General features: G+C 36.5%; 1 protein-coding gene across 1 annotated transcript in view; it reads left to right on the top strand.

Moving 5' to 3' along the window:
- The window catches only part of MYBPC3 (myosin binding protein C3), a 79,433-nt gene that overhangs the window by 52,307 nt on the left and 5,497 nt on the right, over positions 1 to 21,629 (top strand). Inside the window, exons 22-29 of the mRNA XM_032213093.1 lie at positions 7,966 to 8,125; positions 9,622 to 9,726; positions 12,423 to 12,611; positions 14,953 to 15,087; positions 15,779 to 15,946; positions 16,793 to 16,881; positions 18,356 to 18,551; positions 20,126 to 20,265. Coding sequence (XP_032068984.1) covers positions 7,966 to 8,125; positions 9,622 to 9,726; positions 12,423 to 12,611; positions 14,953 to 15,087; positions 15,779 to 15,946; positions 16,793 to 16,881; positions 18,356 to 18,551; positions 20,126 to 20,265 — 1,182 coding nt within the window. The remainder of the gene's footprint in view (positions 1 to 7,965; positions 8,126 to 9,621; positions 9,727 to 12,422; positions 12,612 to 14,952; positions 15,088 to 15,778; positions 15,947 to 16,792; positions 16,882 to 18,355; positions 18,552 to 20,125; positions 20,266 to 21,629) is intronic.

The raw sequence follows: 21,629 nt of genomic DNA, 5'->3' as shown, positions 1-21,629 counted from the left end.
TACCCATTCAGTTTGCTTCTAAGTCTATTCATCCCCTCTCTTTCTAATACTCTATCGGTAGATGTCTATACAGCTAAAATGGTACCATTCTTGTATTTCATCATCAAGATATTTGTTGTGGGTTCAGGGAGAGAAATGTGGAGGAGAATTTGAATACTGGCTGAGTATAAAGAAAAGTCCAATTAAAAATTGAGGGGATAGATAATACAACAGAACTTGAATAGCATGAATTCTTCCTGCAGCCATTTATTGTTGTTCCTGCTCATATAAGTTTAAGCAACCATTGGATTTTCTGGCCCTCACCTTTTAGTCCTGGATAAATCCTCATGTACTTCAAATGCACTTGACTTGACAATCTGAACATGTACAAAGGCTATTGTTGATTGTTGTCTGATAATTTACTCTCACTCACTGTTTCTTGTACTCTGAAACAATTGAGCATCATGCTAGAAGGGTTAATCCTACCATCCATTTTGAATCACTTCTATGAAATCATGTTATCATTCAAAGAGCTGCTATAAGAATTGAGGAGTTTTGGTCTGCCCATGCCATTCTAACTGATCACAAAACCACAATCCCTGTCCTGTTTTATTAATATCCCTTCATCAGGGAAAAAGCATCAAGCAGTTCAGAGTATAAATCCTTCCTGTGCATAGGTATGACTTGTTTAGATTACAGAATGACTTCTCAGATGTTTGAATGAAATTAGCCAGCCTAGAAAGGCACTTTCTATCTTAATTGTGTAAAAATCAAAGGGTTGCCTTCTTTTGTGAGAAGGTAGAACAACCCTTTCATGTGTCCTCTGGGTATTCAATTCCTGTTAGCCACAGCCATTGGAGACAGTGGGAAAGAATCAGAGAGCTGCACTTTGAATATCAAGAGAAACCAAGTTACCTATCTTTGTTTTAAGCCCTGATTTAGGGAACTGGTAATTCAGAAGCTAAAAGGTTGATGGTCAGCTTTCAAAGTTTGTACCTGTATTGTGTTTGAGAACACCTTTGCAAAAGACAGGGGCAAGACTGGCATTCATAGCAGGCAGTAGTGTCCAAAGAATGTGGTTAGAAAAAAATCAAGATGACAGCTGCAACATATTGCTCCCACTCCCAACAATCTTCCATGACACAGTGTAGGCAAGGGGTCACCAAATCCCAGTATAGGGACTAGCACCAGTCCACAACATACCAACAAACATGCCGTGCAAACAAAAACCTTTCTCCACTGAACTGGTCCCTATTGCCCAAAAGGTTGGAGACCGCTGGTATAGGCTACATAGCAATAGTCAGTATAGGCTATTACAGCAATAGTGTTTTTTATATAGTTACTATTACCTGATGAAGATGCTTATTTAAAGCAAACAGATATTTTTTTACTTACTTTCTCTCATTGGTTCACCAGTTTGTGAAGATAGTTAGAAAGTGTGTACTTTAAGCATATCTATTGGATGGTCTGAAATAAATGAGACTTAGAGGAGTGTTACATACATACATACATACATGTTACATAAATAGATTGCACATAAGAAATTATAAACATTCCATATATATTTGTGTATAAGCCAATCTGCCAATAACACAATCATCATTTTTTTAAATACCATGAAAAAGGCACCATCTACAGATGAGCAAAGCTTCAATATTTTTTTGTTTTCATTTTGACAATTGGTTTATCTGCAGGAGGCTCATTGTGCATTGGTTCATTGTGTTTTGGTTAGAAATTGGAATGTCTGTTTAGCCACAAATGGGCTTATCCATGGCCATTTATAGACCATATATTTGAGTATTTTTAAAGAGCTAAGGGAAAAACCTGTGATATATGTTTGCAGATAAACTCATTCATGGATAAGATGAACCCAATTTGGGAGCTGTATTTTGGCACCTAAAATTCTTGGCTTTTCTAAAAATACATAAAGAGCATAATTACTTCTAATTCTTGGTAATCTACAAGCGGCTCCAAAATTCTCGATGGTTGCATGAAACAACATACTGTAGTTTTCAGTTATTACAAGAAGTGTCAGAAGTTCAAGAAAATGTACTGGATTATAAATAATAAAAAAGTATGTGTTATTAACTCTTAAATTACTTTTAAGATGTTTTGCTTATCTTTTATGTTTGGAAAGAACAAGGCTGACCTCTTCTGGTTTGTATTTTTAATACTAATTCACTTTCTCTCTTCGTATTCTTCCTGAGAATTTATGCTTTGAAACTTTTCTTTAAAATTTATCGTTTGCTGTGTTTAGCATTTCATCTTTCCTGCAACCTTCATTTCACAAGGACATGTTTATTTAAATACAGTAAAGGAACAAGTTAGGATAGTTCTTTTCCACAGCACTGTTCCTCATGGTAAAGCTAACCATCGGCATTTGAGGTAGCAAAAAATTATAGTAGCATAAAATTGGCTAAATATCCGTACCCTGCCACATTCCAAATCCCATGATAGGAGAGTTCTGTCTTTATCAGGTGCAGGTATGTTAAAGGCAAGGATTGATACCCACCCCCCACCCCCGCTTTATTTTCCTGACTCTAATCATGTCCCATCACCCAATCATCAGTTAATGAAAAGACATCTATCAATCACTATTCTTAATGTCCTCAATGAGATGGGGATTGTGATGGAGGTAAAGCACATTTTAATAAATCTGTCCCCTACCTGAATTCATGTTGGTTTTGCACAAATGTCTATGGAGATTCTCAGTCATCCAGGTCATGGTTGCTCAAAGGTGCTTTTTCAAGAGGCAACTGGACTTTCTGTTTTTTCTTTGAAGACCTTTCACTTCTCATCCAAGAAGCTTCTTGGATGAGAAGCAAAACATCCTCAAACAAAAAGCACCTTTGAGGTTCGCACAAATATTTATTGCGCATGTATATTCAGAAGTCCAATTATTAAATTTTATTTGCTCATTATTAGGCTCCCTTGGGACACAGGTACAGCACTATTACAGAAGCACATTTATCTCTGTTTAAAAACTCAAATAATGGCTGCAGATATTTTATCTTACAGCTCTGTTTCTTCCACAGCTAGTGAAATCTCTTAGCCAACTCTCTAAACCCAGGACCTTCTCAAAGACTTCATGACTAAACAGAGAGAATCCACTCTGAGAAAAATAGACTCTCCCACTATCCATAGGGATCTGAAGGACACTGCTCTAGGACCAGAATGAAAGGTCCATGTCTATACCAAAGCTGGCCAATAGATGCCAGACTGATCCTACCAGAATTGCTAATAAAGCATCTCAGACTGTATCTATAGCAAAACCAAAGTGGGAAAACTTCTCTGATGCTGATAGAGCTAAGGATGACGGCTTCAGATATAGGGTGGCAACTACATGAGGACACATCAGAAGAGATTACAGGACTGTGCTTGTGCTGCAATTCAATGCAAGTGAGAAAAGTTTCTTACTAAGGATCTCATATCTTTCATGATCAGTGGAGCATAGAATTTGAACCTGTTTTATTTTTCTGCATAACTATAGTACACACAATTTTATTTAAGCCACTTGGTGGCACAGTGGTTAAAATGCAGTATTGCAGACTAACTCTACCCACAGCCTGGAGTTAGATCCTGACTAGCTCAAGGTTGCCTCAGACTTCCATCCTTCCAAGGTCAATAAAATGAGGAGCCAGATTGTTGAGAGCAATATGCTGACTCTGTAAATCTCCCAGAGAGTGATGTAAAGCACTGTGGGCGATATATAAGTTTAAGTGCTATTACTATTGCTATTAAGGCCTGGTCCAAGTATTTGGAATGCCAAGAAGAACTGCCGCTGGCTGCATCAGTCTTAATAATTCACAATTAGGATTCAGCTTTTTCAAACAAAATCACTTTAAGCAGAATTAGACCACCTTTTTGTGGGCTTTCGCCCTTCCTCCCAGCCTCCTGAGTTTTCATTTCCTAATTCTAAACCCAGTTTTTAAAAAAATTGCTGAGAATGGCTCTAAGCATAACATGATCTAATATTTGCACAGAATGTGTCAACAGCATTTACTCAATGTTATTTCAAAATGGTGAATAACTAAATCTCTTACCTTACCCTGCCTTCCTACAAATCTGTACCCAAACAAACATCCTTCTCCCAACTTCTTTTTAAAAAAGGTACAAAATAAAAGGTAGTGTTTCCCATCTCTTACACTTCCTGCCCTTCTATGCATATATTGTTTTGCCAAAAATACTGGAGTGAGTCTGAGAGGATGTCGGGTGAGGCAAGGGTGATTCAATAATAGCTACAAATATACATAAAACCCTGAAAAACTTCCCATTCGTTTTGGCAGCCAATCTCCATTACTTCTCAATTCCATGTAAGCCAGCAATGCTAGTGGGACAACAATTCATATTTGGGCCTATTTTCTGAACCATGTCAGCAGTTTGCTATGACATTAGCCTAGGAGTTGAAAGACCAGGTGAGACAATGGGAAAACAACCTTTCAAGGATGAACTTTACACATTTTGATCTTGAAATGGTCTGTCCATTGGTGTTGCATTTGCTTGACTATGAAACAGTGTGATTGTCAGGCCTGCAATTATATTCCTTTTAGAATTTTGGCCTGTCACACTTTCTCTTATTTCATTATGCTGTTTCCTTAGTATAGTCGATGGGAGGGGGGAATAGAAGGAGTAGGATTGTGGAATGTATTGTTTTCATTCTTTACTAGAAGCCAAGGTCATCCTTTGTCTCCGTACTTTGACACCTGACCGGAAGCAGCTGGGCATGGATGCCAGCGTCGAAGAAGAAGATTGGACCATGTGATGGATTGTGGGTGTGGGGACAAGATCATGAACTTTTAACTGGGTGGAATTCTGATGTCATTTCCAGTTTTGGGATTCCATAGCATGATGCCAACATGTCTGTCTTATTAAATTGGAACTTTAAGGATAGCTCTGCCTTAGACTCTGATTTAATTCTGCATGATATTTGGAATGCTGACATTGATAACTAAAAGAGGTGTTTTTTTCTTTTACTATTGAGATTATTTATGCCTTCATTTTAAGATTAGGGATGAAGAACATCTATGTGGTCACAGGGAGTTGAAAGCAACTTGATTGCACATAATTAGTCTTAAACTGTCTGCTGATATATTCTTCATCTTATCTGAGGTTTGTCCTCTAAAGCAATAGGTAAAATCATTTAATAACAAATCTGGCTAATTTCTTTGATTTTAAACATGAAGACTATTTTTTTTCTTCTGCTTCATTTCTCTTTCAGAATAATGAACTGGAACTAATAGGTGGTGGCTCAAACTCTGTGGACCTTAAGGGCACATGTGGTGATTTGACTAACAATGAGAAGGCAAGTCTTTCATTTTTCAAACTGTCAGGCAGATAGATCTCCCTTTTGACAAATGTTTGCAACCCAGTGATCCCTACAGTAATTCAGAGGTTCGGAATAGTTATGTAAATTGTTAACTTGCCATAATAATAGCTTTAGAGCTTTTAATTTGAATTGTCTCTCTGGACTCCGTTGTGCTTAGAGTACTATTTCTCAAACTGTTGAATCTTTAGCACTTTTTTTAGCTCCCAATGATGAAGTACCATCCATCTAAAATGGCAGTCTTGTGCAAATACGCATGTACTTCTGTGCAAGCATATGTTGTCTGGCAATAATCCCACATCGGCTTTGGAATGACTTTGCTGATCCTTTGTTAGCCATGCAGAAAGATAAATGAGGAAAAAAGAAAATAAGCCCTTCTAGACTTTCTCATATTCAAATGATGGAGTAGAAAGAGTGCAATTATTTTCTTAGGATCAATCTGGATCAGTTCCAAAGAGTATTCAGTGTATCCCAGATTTTAGCTATTTAGGGAGAAAAATAGGACCTATCACAGAATCCCAATTCTTTTATTCCTTGCTACTCTCAGCTCCTTACTGTAGGACTGACTCCAGAATATTAAGTGATGTAAGATAAACTAAATGAAATTCTCATCAGCATGCATAGTTCAAACGAGTCTGCTCAGTTAAAATAGAACTGAATTATTTCCTTGATTTCATTTTAATTATAAATAGAATGACACCATTTTTTGCATGAACACTTAAAGTGAAAAAAGGCTCTTAGCATATTTAAATTTTGTAGAAACGAGAATGCAATTTAGCACATATTTGTACTGCACCATTAAGCTGCTGCTATCCATGCTGAGGTCAGAGAGATTGAAAGCTGGTTTAAGAAAATTCTGCCAGATTGGGATGCACGGTTGATGACTTGCCAGATGTTCAGTACAATTCTTCTAGTACTGTTCTAAGTACTAATTTTCTCAGAAAAGAAAGCAGTTACCAATCACTTTCCTTCATATGGACCGTGTATATAAATATAGTGAGCATATAGAATTTTTGTGTGCATACATACAGTATGTATACAGAGTTATAGAGCCGAGGTGGCGCAGTGGTTAAATGCAGCACTGCAGGCTACTTCAGCTGACTGCAGTTCTGCAGTTCGGCTGTTCAAATCTCACCGGCTCAAGGTTGACTCAGCCTTCCATCCTTCCGAGGTGGGTGAAATGAGGACCCAGACTGTGGGGGCAATATGCTGACTCTGTAAACCGCTTAGAGAGGACTGAAAGCCCTATGAAGCGGTATATAAGTCTAACTGCTATTGCTATTGTTATATTTATATATAGATAGTAGTTGCACTAAAATGTTCATATATTCAAGAAGATAAGCCCTCTTTAAAATAAAAAGCTTCTTTCTTGCATTTTTCTCAGTTTGGCTCAGTAATGTTATTGCAACTATTGTTACAGAATTCTTTCAGTAGAAGTGGGTTATAATGTTAACGTGGCATGCAGAATGTCACTAATTTGAAACCCCATTGAAATGTGGGTTTTTAATTACTATTTTTCTTACCTTCAACAACCCACATTACTGCATTATTCAATAAGTTCTCCTGGAATTTTCCAATCAGTTGAAGTAAAACACAAAGGATTTTGTTGTACTTATTCATGTGGATTATTTGGGAGCTGATTTAAAAGAAGAAAGGAAAGGAAAAACAAGCTCTGGTGTTTCAATTGTGCAGTGCTGGAACTTAAGAAGGAAAATGCCCAGCAAAAAAGTAGGAAACCTAGGAGAAAAATAGTAATAAAAGACCCTTGCCTGCTGTGTTTTGAACCAATAACTGCTTATATATCAAGCAAATGCTATAACCACTCTGCCATGGAACATTTGTAACAGTTGAAGCAGGTATTAGTAAGCTGCAGGGCTTCAACCACTAAACTAAGTTGTTCCTTGAGTAGGGGTGTTTCTGTCACTACATAACGTAATCTGTTAAGTTTGCTAAAAGAAAATATCTAGCAGCAGCAGCTAGACAGCAGTCCTTGTACTGACCCTAACTAGAAAACACAGCTTTTAACACAGAGCAGAAAAATACAGATCGCGTGTGTTTGTGTGTGCGTGTGCACGCGCACACGTATATGTGTGTGTTACATTTGCAATAGGCATGGTTTACATAGAGCAGTGATTCCCAACCTTTTTTTTGGCCATGCCCCAGCTAAGCATCTCTAAAATCCTGACGCCCTCCCTCTGTAACATATAATTCTTACTTTACTCAAAAAGTTTACTTTACCCATGCGGAGGAAGCCTATAAGGCTATAAACGTGGTTTAAACAAGGTTCAAATTTCCCCCTGTGGGATGCGGGCCCCACATTAGGAACCACTAACATAGAAGATGACATCCAATCCTACCCTCCCGAAATGATGGGTGGATCATTCTTGCAACAGGGCAATCTGGCCATGTGAATATGCCTTTGGAAGCCCCCACTCCATGGATTCCTGATAGCTTTTCTCAGCTGTTTCTTCTCCAGACCATCTGTTAAAATAAATATTTTTGCTTGCCTACCTATTTATTTTTCTCTTTTACACATTCAGATTATGATGGTGCAAATATAAACTCAGTAATGTGTACCAAATTATTTAAATGTTAATTAAAAACTTGGTCCGATTCCATACACCCACTGAAACTAACTTACTTTTTTCTGAACTTGCTCACAGCCATTTTCTGATTCGGAAGGTCGAGTCCATGTGGAAACATATGAAGACCACTGTGTGTTTACTATTGAAGGAGCTGAGAAGGAAGATGAGGGGATCTACAGAGTTGCAGTGAAAAATCCAGCTGGAGAAGACACAGCTGATATCACTGTAAAAGTTATTGGTAAGCAAGACCGTGATCGGATTAGTATATGAAATAAGCCTTTGTCAGTTCATCTCATGTCTTTATATCTTCCAATGGAGAAGAGACTCAGCAGCTGGGATCACCCAATTCAACTCTCCCTTTCCTGTAAGTCAGTGTTTCTCAACTTTGGGCACTTTAAGAGGTCTGGACTTCAATTCCCAGAATTCCCCAGCCAGCTATGCTGGGAGTTGAAGTCCAGACTTCTTAAAATGCCCAAAGTTGAGAAACGCTGCTGTTAAGTAAAACTCCAAATAGAGAAACTACATTGCTGAGTCACTGCTTTCAGTGAATGGTTTTCATGGAATAACAACAATCTCTGTGCAATTGTTGCCTAAATTAGCTCTTTTTTGTCATCTGGAGTGAGCTGAGAATAATCTCAGAAATACTCACAATCCAAGAGCATAGTAAATACACCTTTAAAATATTTTTATTGGCCACTTGGCTTGGCAAGTAATTGTTCTCCGCTATCATTATTTCTGGGTTGAATAAAATCATATTTTCTATCTCATGTCATTTAAAAATATAGCATGTGGGTGAAGTCTCAACAGATTGGCTTTCTTTTCATTTTTAAGCATTAATCTGATCATACCATTTGTTTTACAGATGGAGAAATGTTGTGACTAATATAGTAGTTATAACAGGAACATCCCTCTTCCTTCAAAATGTTACTAAGAAACTTTTTAAAAAATTTAAAGAAGGAATTTCTTGATATAAATACCAATGCAATAATGAAAGTTCAATAAAACAAGAATGCAGCTAAACCTTGCAAGATTGCTTACTCAAAGTTAAATTTTCAGTGACACTGTAATGACTTAAGTCAATGTTTTTCAATCTTGATGACTTTAAGACGGGTTGCTGGCTGGGGAATTCTGGGAGTTGAAGTCCACCCATCTTAAAGCCACCAAGATTGACAAACATTGGCTTAAATCATTATAGTGTCATTGAAAGATTTTTGGATTATCTCCCCTGAGATTCAGATTCAGAGAGAGAGGGAGGGGGAGGGAGAGGGATGAATTGAATTGAATTGAATTCCTTCTACAACAGTCTATATTTTCCAAATATTTGGTTTCCACATGGGCAAACCAATATTCATGGGAACAGTAACATTTCCCCTTCTGAAACTAGAGATAATATGGAGAAATCATACCCTTGAGCACCTCCTACTCTTGCATTTCTCTAAGAGTCCTTTAAAATAATTCAAATAGGCAGATGTCATCACTATACTGTGTAACAGCAAGTTTTTTTAACTAAAAAGAAGAAATTCTAATAAACACTAGTAAAAGAAAATACTTTAGTCTCATCCAGAGGTGGGTTCCTACCAGTTCGCCCCTATTCGGTAGAACCGGTTTGTCAAATCTACTGAACCGGTTAGAAGAGGCTCCATCAGTAGACCTGGAAAGCAGGCCACACCTACAGAAGAGGTTCCAAAAAATTTTGAAACCCACCACTGGTCTCATCTTTCCCTCCTTCTCCAGATATACCTGATCCACCAGAAGCTCCTAAAATCACTGATGTTGGTGAAGACAACTGCATAGTACAGTGGCAGCCACCTAAGTATGACGGAGGACAGCCAATACTAGGTAAGAATGCACAATAATCTTAACAGAAGAGTTTTTAATTGGAGCAGACGTTTCTTGTCAATTACTTATAGGAAAAAATTGCAGCACTGTGCCTTGGATTCGTTTCAAAAACATGCTCTGGAATGTGTGGAGATATAAAATAGCATCTGCCTGCAACTGTTTAAAGTAGACCATTTTTCTGCAAATTGCAGCTTGAGGATCCTAGAAAAAACACATGGCTACTATTAAGCATTATAGAGAAGTGCAACATACATGCCTCATATGCTCCAAAGCACCTGTTTGAAAGAGAATCGAATAGTGCTTTGATTTCCCGTACTTGTTGTTTCAAGGACAACATATTCACAACATGCTACTTAAGGCATACAAAAGGAAACAGGAGCACCTTCCTTCTCTGTATAAAGTGTCTCGAATCTAAGCTCATAATAAAATATCCAACTTCCATCAACCAGTGGTTTCAATCAATTTCAGGTATTATATGGAAAGCATAAATAGAAATCACCCATATTTCTTTTGCAGTCGATGTAGTGTGCAAAGCATTTTTCAGCGCAGAGGTCACTTTTCAAAGAGACTGGTAAGTGTCAAGAGAGGAAGGAACTGTCATCAGAACAGATAGAGTTTAAGCTAGCAGTCTTATAATACTGGCATGGTTAAACACATTATGATCAGACTGTCTATCTCTTGATGAGACCGTAGACAAAAATAACATAGGCATTATGCAGCTCAAATGGTTTTAATAAGGCATATGGGACTAAGTCTCCTGTTAATACGTTACGTGTATTGGCTGCAATGGAGCCATGTTCCTGTCCCTGATTCTGCTAGCTCCACCCACTGACCTGTTGAATGGAAGCAGAGAGCTGAACTGGAATATTGATTAACGAGTTCCAATTTTGGGGTTCTGCATAGACACGACAGTTGGAATTCTTAATGAAGGGCAGGCATTGTATTTCACATTCACATGTTTAATTTGAAAAACAATGGATTTAATAGTATTTCTTTCATACAGTATACCTATGCATGTAATCAAGCGACGCATTTCAGTGTAAAAACAATTCTTGCTATCACTCACAGTGCTGAAGATGACTAGAAGAGCTTAAGCTCCATTGAACAATATCAGATCTCCTCCAGAGCAATAGTGCATCAAATTGCCTTGCATAAAGTTCACTCCTATATGTAGACCTTGTGAAGTCTTATCACATTCACAACTGCAAGTTCGGCATCTTCTTGCTGTAACTGGGTGTTAAAAATAGAAACAGAAACCTGGTTGGGGGGTTTCAATCCACATGGATAGTTTACCCTACTTTTAAAGTTTAGATTAGAGGAATAATCAGTTGGGCTGTTGGCTTGGCATGTTTTATTTCAATTGGTGTGCAAGCGAATGAGCTTTTAATACTTTGTGTATTGTTATTGGGCTGAATAAATTAGGTCACAACTTGTTAAATTACACAATAATGTGTCGATTGCCTATTTTTTGTGTAAGCAGATTGACTTCTCAGAGATCCAGCTTTTGGTTAGGTCATTATAACCAAGTGGGATGCCTTATAACTCTTCCACATCAGCCATTATAATGATAAATATAAAAACTGAGCTAATATAGGATTTGCTATTGGGGTCCATATCCCCTTAAGAAATAAATGTCATCTGTCTCTCTGTCAGCAGTGACAGATGTTTCCTTCAGGCTTTTACATTTCTCAGAAATGAGAGCAGAGGTGTTAATTTCAACTTGGTCATGGTGCGTGGGTCTTCTACACAGAATGCTATAATGACACATTAGGCAGGAGAACACAGTAATAATAAATAAACCCCAATATGACTTGTAAGTGGACTACAGAAACACAAGGGATTAAAATTCCATCCATGGAAGAGAGTCAACTTCAAGTCGGTTTAGCCACAATCGTGTGGATCACATGATCTCAGGATGCTGGAACCATCAGAAATATGACTCAGTTGCCAAGCATTGGAATTTTGATCATGTGACTCCAGGGATGCTGCAGAGGTTGTTAGGAAAAAGAGAGAGTGACTTCACTGTAATAATGTGATATTTGACTAGATATTAGTGAATGAAATAAACATGTAATTGGCTGATGATTTAGAGCAATTTTTAAAACATGCAGCTGTAAGACAGACACTGTTTATTAAAATAAACTTGAATTAAGGTATATAGTAAGAAAGACAAAACTTATTTTTCTGGGAACTAAGAGGCAATAAACAATAAAATGTAACTATTTTATAAATGTTTAATAATAAAATGTAACTATTTCTAATAATTAATCTTTCTGATTAATGCATAAGATTGTTCTTAATTCAATATCTCAAAAAGGCATTATGTTGTGATCTAACAATAGTTCCAAAAAAATCTAATTATGTGGTATTGTGAATCCCATCCTTTTAATATACAATACAATTAGCCTTGATCTTACGAAATACTTATGAACTACAAGGCATTGTAATAGCAAATTGTAATTGAATAATATTCAGGGTCAAGGTTTGAGAATCCAGATATTATATAATGTTGTCTTCCCTAATCTAGCTACATGAAGACTAAATGACAAATGTGCATGAAATATGGATGCAGTAAAAAAAATCTGATTTGAAAGTTTCTGCACATCAAAAGCAAAGTGGTTATGCTGTTGTTACCTGACTGCTATATGGCCCAAGGCAGTTTTTCTATACCTTTATAATTGCTTTTTGATTTCCAGGATACATCTTAGAGAGGAAGAAAAAGAAGAGCTACAGGTGGATGAGGTTGAACTTTGACCTTTTGAAGGATCTGACTTATGAAGCAAAGAGAATGATTGAAGGAGTTGTTTATGAGATGAGAATTTATGCCGTGAACTCAGTTGGCATGTCTCGGCCTAGTCCTGCCTCACAGCCTTTCATGCCAATTGGTGAGTGTCAACAACATGCATGTTGCATTATTTGTAATCCCTCCTTGAGAACGCAAGAAAGAAATGAACAATTTTGAAGGGAGAACATAGATGTATAACTATTTAAAGTTTATTTTTTTCCCTTTTACCTGTCCTTGAAAATGAGAGCGTGGAGGTTCCAGTTTCATAAAATTGCTGATGAATTTCTAACTGTTAAAATTAGAAGTGTGAGAGGCAAGCTAGGCTGAACAAGAGAGGGAAGCTAATTGGCAGTGACCTCCCATTGCCTCTCAGCTTCCCCCATTCCATTATGGATGCAAATGCTGTAGTAAACTACCAATGCCACCCAGTCCGCCTTCCTGTGGAGCTGTAAGGCTATCTGATTAAGAAAATATCCATGGATTTTCTATAAATAATCATTATGACCCACACCATTTTGAAGCAGTCCTTGAGTTAAGGGCACACTGTGTGAGTCATTGCGAGAAAGAAGCATTTGAGAAATTAAGGTACAGCAGTCATTGCAATGACCAACGAGATGGCTCAACTCATAGAAGTCCATAAAGAAGAAGAGTTTTCTGAAAGTAATGGTGTGGAAATCCAAGACCCCAAGAATGGACAAGCAGAGAAAATTATAGTTGAAGAGAACGCGATTAGCTCTGATCTTCAGTCGCCATTCAACAACTGTACTGGTGAAGGAGAAGGAGAAGGAGAAGGAGAAGGAGAAGGAGAAGGAGAAGGAGAAAGAGAAGAAGAAGATGATTCAGTCCGGGAAACAATTGAAGAGTTCCCACAGGAAACAGATGAGCTAAAAGGTCCAGGATTTTGATGGAATAAGAACATGTTTACCAGATTAGAAATAAGGGGCAACCTGCAACTCTGGAGATGAGGCATTGGGTTTGTAATGTGCATTTTATGGTAACATGCTCACATCCATGTGTGAGTGATGCACATACTTTTTTAAAATTACTTTCAAAGACTGGCTTTAATTGAATGTCATTCCAGAAAGGCAAGTGAGAAAATGTGTTTATTGCAACAATGATAGGCTGGGTGCTAACATTAGGTGTTCCATCTGTTGTATCATTTTTAACCTTTTTGAAAAGAGAAGAGGCTTGTTATCTGTTTTGTGGAACATTCTGCATAGTTGAAATATTTTAAGTAGTGTTCACAATGTGTTTAAATACCACAACATTTAAGCTGCCTAATGTATGATAAGCACACATATGGCACAAAAAAAAAAATAACCCACCTACCTTCTTTTAAAAGTGTTGTTCCCTTATTGCATGTAGTCTAAACAAAATGAGGATGAATCAGCTATTAAATGAGTATTGAGTATTATGTCACACAGTGAAATGTGAAGCCTTTGTAGACTGACATGGAGAAATATTTGGTAAAGAGGAATCTCAAAGACTGAAATGCAGGTCATCTGTGCAAAATATATTTCAAATTATAAGCTGCTCCAAGACTTTGAGAATGAGCATAGTATAAACAAATATTTTAGGTACAATAACGATGATGATGACGACGACGACAATGTTGAGAATAGAATAATAGCACTGGGAAAAACTCTGCTTCAAAATATTTCTGTTTGATAACTATTGAACCAGAAAATTGTTCGTCTCTAAATCTGTCTCTCCAATACTGACTGCCAATTAGAAAGTAATATGGTATCCCTTCTTGTCTTGCCTAATGCTGTTAATTTTGGGGTTAAGAACATTCATTATATATATTTTATTGACATGCAAGCTAATAATTTCTGCCTTCTCCTTGAGTCAAATTAGCAAATGTCACACCATCTACTTAGTCATAACCAAACATAGGATTGTGAGCTTCAAAAAGTATAAGCTATGTTCCACAGGAGTGTTTAAATGCTGCCAGTGCTATAGCATTCAGCAGCCTCCATCTTTACCTATTTTCACCTTAGGAAATCCTATTCTAAAGGTACAATAATGGCTGTCATCTTCCAGACCTAAGTAAGAAATTTTTGTTAACCCACCAAGCTCCATGTGATGTTCATATTACTATTTCTACCACAGTTAAATTCTTCTAATCTTCATAATCTTCAATAAAAGTGTTGTTTTTCTAAAAGCATGAAGTCTTCACTGTCGAAAAAAGTCCATTTTTATGGAAGCTCTTTCAAAGTCTAAGATTCTTCAACGGGATTGCTTTAATGGGTTACTTCATTTTTAACAAATAGAGGAAACAGGGGTTTTGTTAAAAATATTGTACTTCTGCTTTTATAGTTTTAAATTACATTTTGCAAAAATTTTAAATATTATAAGCTGACATTTTAAATTAGGAAAATGAAAATACTATTGTTGTTTAACATATCATGCAAAGTCTTTGGCTTGTGCATTTTGTTTAGCTCCTCCAAGTGAGCCAACACACTTTACTGTAGAAGACATTTCTGACACTTCTGTTGCCCTGAAGTGGAGACCCCCTGAAAGGATTGGAGCAGGAGGATTGGATGGCTACAATATTGAATACTGTAGAGAAGGATGTGAGTAAGCCCTGGTGTATTCTGAAAGGAACAAATAATGCCCGTTTTGCTGGGTTTACTAAAGTAGACATTGATTGATAAAGCAGACACAGTAACATGAAAGAATAATTAGGGAGATTATGGTTTAAAACTGGCTAATATCACATAGATTCTCTTATGAGGGGGTGCCTATTTCCTAAAAAGTTGATGAAACAGAGATGATAACAGCATCAACTCGCAAAGCATCTCTGACCTGATCTCAAGTTGCCATAGGCAGACAAACAGAATATGAACTAATTTACAAGAGTGGGTATAAATATATAGGTTGAATTTTGGCAGTTATGTATTTTGTTTGTCTCTCTACCTCTAGGGAAATGACTGGAACTAATATACTTGGTGATAGTGATTGTTACACATTTTTAGCTTGTCAGTCATTATTCTTAATTTATTACAGCAAATGTTAAAGCAATCTGTGATCTCTGCAATTTTCAGTAGTTTCAAAATACAGTCTCTCCCTTCTCTAATTGTTCCTTAGATTTATGTTAAGTTTAGTTAGCAGTCTGAAGTTCACTAATAAAATAATGTCCTACTGAATTTGCTTTTGAATAAGTTGAACTTACTTTGAATAAATAGAATTACTATGCCGTCAGACAAAATCTTACAAAAATGTGCTTTAAAAATATCTAGCAGTTTGTTTTTTTAATATCTACAGCCACTGAATGGATTCCAGCTCTTCCTAGCCCCACTGAACGCACATCTGTCTTACTTAAAGATTTGGTTACAGGAGACAAATTGTTTTTTCGCATCACTGCTATAAATTTAGCAGGGACAAGTCAACCAGCAATGATTAAGGAACCAGTTACTGTTCAAGAGATCTTGCGTAAGTGTCTCGAGAGTATTCCTTAAGCCATTTATAATTATTTCTTTAATGAAAAGCTCCTTGGAGTACAAGGGAGTATAAATTTGTTTATTGCAGTTCATTCTTCCTAATACTTTAAATTCACCAGTCTTCTAAACTTCTGGGGGCCAGAGGGAATATTTTGAATTTTGAAAGCATATTGTGGAAGCTCCAAAAAATAATTGTCACGGAGGCACTCATCCATTTACGAACAAATGTCAAAATGACACTACCAGTCACAATATATTTCTTTCAGTGAAGAAATTAAAATAAAATTCTCCAAGAATTGCAGTATATGTAGACTCATTAAAAGTATCTGGCAAACTTTCAGATACTCCAAGCTGCTTAGCTGGTATCAAATAAAGTTTTATAGATATATTATTGTAGTTGGGTTCCATATTGGAATCTCAGTTTTAACCATATGAATCTGGCTTTCTAATGTGAGTCCAGAATATCCTAAAACTGGATTGAACACCTGATTTACACTAGAACATGGATGAGCAATCTATAGTGCTTGAGATGTTCTTAGATTCCTACTTCTCTCATAATTGCCTATGTTCATAGATAATTAATTGAACAATTAGAACCCCAGTGTGATTTCTTCTTTCCATGTATCCTTGCAGGATTTGCCATGGCACAATTTTTTTTTAAAAAAAACCTCCAAATAATCACCATTAAATATGCTTAAAATTATGGCTTTTTCATTCTATTAAATATTTAATACATATTGTCAAAATCATTTTTTTTATTTTTCTGCACAAATACAATGTATATGTACAATAATCTGAAATAGAGTAATTATCCTCTGACTTGATTTTTGAACTACAGAGCGCCCTAAAATTAGGCTGCCACGCAATCTCAGACAAACTTTAATGAAGAAAGTTGGTGACACAATCAACATTGTAATTCCTTTCCAGGTATGTGATGGGGTCTTTATTGATCATAGAGTAAAGTCTTACCCTTGTTGAAGAAACTGACAGTGGGAACAAGTATTCCTATGTATCTCTGGAGTAATACTTATCCAGAAGTCAAGATATTTCCTCATCATTGGGTGAAAGCTCATCTGGTCTGGATTTTCATCCTTCCATAAAGTTATATAAGCACTGCCCATCTCTGATTTAGCTGAAGACAATGTTTGTGGTCATATCTCTTCAACTGAGTAGAATTGTAGTATCTCTCTCTTTGCCATGTTACTAGAGGAATGTTTGTAAGGAGGTACACTGCCAGAAAGAACTTTGAGGAACAGCCGGTGAAAAGAAACTGAATCTTTTCATCACTGAATAAGTTATTTCTGCCTTCTATCTCTAATGTGAAAAGCTGTACAAAAGAGATACTTCTAAATCTCATAATTGTCAAAATATTAAAAAGTTCCATTTAAAATCTGAGGGCAATTTTTCTCAACCCTGACAACTTTAAGATTTGTGGACTTCCAGTCCCAGAATTCCTCAGCCACTATGTGTAAACTTAAAAGTTGTCAAGGTTGAGCAACGCTGGCTTAGATCAAAAGATAAGCAATAAATAGAAAGATAAATAGAAATTAGACAATAATTTATTCATATGTTATGAAAAACTTCAACTCATCTTAGGAGGAAAACAAACTCTACTCTATAATCCAAGTTGTACAATTTCCCCTCTATTGTTCCAATGCAATTGGAAAGAATGATCGGAATCCTTCATCCCCATTTTAAATTATCCAAACTTGACAAACTGTGAAAAATTTGAACTGTTACTAGTTTAAGACATGTTGATTTTAAACATCCTGGAGTAAATCTATGTACTTGAACCTCCAGGCGAGATGGGCAGCATATAAGTTGAATAAATGAATAAATATATAAATACCAATGTGTTTGACAGTATCTGGATGGCCACATAATAAGAGAAAAGCAAAGCTCTAAACTGTGGCTTATAAAATTAATTGTATTTTGTCTTGAGTGGTATACTAAATTGCTTGTAATCTAAAATGGAGCAGTTTAAGCCATACTAGAGTAATGTTAGCCTCACAGTAATGAAAGGCATTTTCCTGCTCAATATATAAATTGAAGCACACATTTTTTAAAAAGCAGATTCTTGATTGTCAGGGCATTTTGTATGTATATTTTGTTCCATGATGGTGATTAAAAAAAAATCTTCCTCAGAAGCAGCAGGTGCTAGTGACAACTGGTCTTTTTGTAATAAGACAATAAAAAATTATTTTCTGATGGGTTTGTTGTAGCTACGTATATGTGAGGGCTATAGCTATGTATTTCTAACTACATATGCAAGAAATAAGCCTACACAGAATAGCTGTGAGAGAAACAATTTCTTCATGTACTGTAAGACAGGAGATTAATACAACCAACTACTGAAAATTAAACTTGTTTTCAGTCTGACCATTTTTCTTTCTTTTCACAGGGTAAACCTAGACCTAAAGTTATCTGGAAAAAAGATGGTCAGCTAATAGACCCCGAGGAAGTGGGAATACGAAACAGCAATACAGATACTATTCTATTTATCCGAAAGGCAGAACGTCACCATTCTGGGAAATACGAAGTTGAGGTGCAAATAGAAAACATGAGTGACAAGGTCACCATTACAATGCAGATTATGGGTAAGAAACTGCTGGATAACTTTATTTATTTAAAACAGTTGCATCTCACTCTTCATATGGAACAACTTAATAGAATTTAGTTCGTCTGAAATCAGATTGAATTTTTTTAAATCAATCCTTCTGCAAAATAGATTTAGTTGTAGCAGGACTCCCAGCAATAGAAGAATTACGTCTCCTTTCCATTCCTTGTTTCAAAAAATATTTTCCTAATGCTTGCGCAAAGGGTAATTGAGGAGTGAGAGAAGAGAAAAAACCTCACATTTTAAGTATAGACTCCATTGGCTTGGCCCCTTTTTGGATTGATGATCAGTTGAGCATAGTCCCAATCCAAGTTAGAAACCACAGCAGCTGCTTTTATTACAAGAGTGTCAGAATGTTTGTGGTGGATTTCACAACTGAGCTGAGTTCCATGCATTAAACCTATGGCTACTAAAACATAAGAAAAATTGAGACAGTATAGAGGATTTTTCTAGACCTATTCAATGAAATGTAAAAATACGCATCCATTTGTAGGGGCAGCTATTGCAAGATCCATTTGAATTTTTGTCTTTGGATCTTCTTTACATTATGCCTATGACAATGCAATCAGCTTTTTTTATCTGAGACAGGGTCTTATTTTTGAGGAATTAATTCATTTTATGTAAAATACAAAATCTGATATTCCAGGATTAATTATTGATCATTTTAAGAGTTTAGTGGACAGTTGACTATCTCTAAACAGGTATCCAGCTATGAAGGATTAATGAGTGCATCCAATATCACATGTTGGAAGGGAAGGAGAGAGAAAGAGAGAGAGCGAAAGGTCATAGAGCAAACAGGAACATTTAGCTAACCTTGGCTGATCTTGAGAAAGCTAAAAAAAAAGAGTCAGACTTGGTTCCTTTTGAAAGTAATTCTGAAGGAAATCCCAGATATGCTGTCTACCTAGGGCAGGGAATTATAAAGCATATCAAAAGAAGATAGTGGCAAACCACTTGTATATTGTCTCCAAAAACACTACATGTCCTTGAGGAATCCAGAAGTAGTGTTATTCAAGGAAGATTTTTTTTAATCTTTATTTTTATAAAGCTACACAATAATTAATAACCTGTTTCTCTTTCAAAACTGTTTTTAAGCAATATAATAGTATAGTATTTTATTTATTTAACACATTTATATCAATTTTAGCCCATTTTAGCTGCATGACTCTGGAGAGTTTACAAATAAAACCACAGAATCTTATAAACTGATGGAATTCAACTTCAGCCTAAAAGATGTTGTGAGGGAGGCGAAAGAAAAAGTATTAATTTCGTGATTTTCAATGATTAATGGTGAACATCCATGGATTTGGAGAGAGTGAAAGTTATTATTTTTACTTTCTCTGCTGGAATACAGAACCACTGCATATATATTTCACATCTATATTTGGTAGGGTAAATTTATTGTAGGAGAAAAATTGGATGCAGAGGCCTACCTGGAATATATCAGTCCCTGAGGTTATTTAAGCTCCACTTGTATCACATCTGTGTAAAAACACTGAGGAGCAGCTCTTGATTATGCATAGCTGGTTTTGTGTGGTGGATTTCTTTTTCCAGACAAGCCTGGTCCTCCTCTGAATATTAAGATTGTGGACGTATGGGGATTCAATGTTGCATTGGAATGGATGCCTCCCCAGGATGATGGCAATTCTCAAATCACAGGATATGTGGTCCAGAAGGCAGACAAAAAAACAATGGTAAGAACCATAGGCCGGGTAAGGGTACACATCCATTCTGGGACTATGTATAATCAATTAATACTTCCTGTAACACAGCGGTGGGATCCACTTACCTTACCTACTGGTTCACAAATGTGAGCACACATGCCACCATCTGCACATGTGCAACACCTTCTGCGCATGTGCAGAAGGTCGCACATTACATTGGGGCAGTGGTGGAACCTCCCGCAGCTGCCGCTACTGGTTCATCTGAACCGGAGAGAACTGGCTGAACACCACCTCTGCTGTGACAGTGTGTGAGTGAGAATGACCTTGGGAGGCAGGAGAGAGAACTACAGGCTGGATCACTAGAGTGTAAAGGTATCTCAACCCTCAGAAAGAGGGAGGGCATCAGAAATATTTCAGAAGGAACCTTCTTAGTTTTGCAGTACATAAAAAGAAAGGGAGAAGTACTTTCAATTTCAGAAGATTTTGTTAATGTAACTTTACAATAAAGATAGAGCTAGTAATCTTCTTTGTGTTTCTTTCCTGGACTACTAATAAGATACAAGTAGAACACAAAAGATATAAGCCATTCCCTGCCTTTTTATGAACACCTGTGGCTATGATGGAATTGTGAGAAATTCTAATTATTGGAGCCACAATCTTGTTTGCAAACACAGTTGCTACAAAAATTCTGGTTCACTTGTAATGGAGCAATTAGCTAGATTTCTCCACCTCTATGGGTTAATTATTAGGCTAAAGGCAATGCTATCCTGCTTACCTTCTAAGGGGCAACTTATTACATTGAACGGAATCTGCTTCCCTCTTTCAGTCTCTTTGGCCAAAAAAAATCCAGCTGTAATTTTCTATTTGTTACTTTTTCTTGGAGAATGATTATTAGAATTCCTGGTTCATTTTTATCTATAGTTTGGTATATCTCAGTAAAACAGTATTTATTGCCAGAAGAAAACTAATTGAGAGATCTGATATCTATCTGTGATTAGGTTCCAGAATACCTTGCCCACACAGTGAAAGTTCACAATTTTAAAACAGGTCTTAATTCATAAACATCCCTTGAATATCATAGAATTTTTAATATGTATATATGTGTATAATTAATATATCTTGATTGCACCTCTTAGAGGTTACATTAATCTTGTGAAGAAAAGTACTCTGCTATTATTGAAAGGGGAAAAATACAACCCATTTTTTAAAAAATTCAGATTTGCTTGGCTACACAGCAGGCAGGAAAAGGAAAGAAGTAGGGAAAGAATTGGTGTTGATTGCAAATGAATCCATACATTTTTACTGATAAATGAGATAAAAGAATACATTAAGAGTTTATATTTAAATGCGTGGCACGACAAAACCGCGAAGCCCTTATCCGCTAAAGCCGCGAC

This window comes from Thamnophis elegans, chromosome 1 (genome assembly GCF_009769535.1).
Source record: "Thamnophis elegans isolate rThaEle1 chromosome 1, rThaEle1.pri, whole genome shotgun sequence".
NCBI lineage: Eukaryota > Metazoa > Chordata > Lepidosauria > Squamata > Colubridae > Thamnophis > Thamnophis elegans.
The sequence above is the reverse complement of the archived record's forward strand: the minus strand, read 5'-3'. Positions and strand labels throughout refer to the sequence as shown.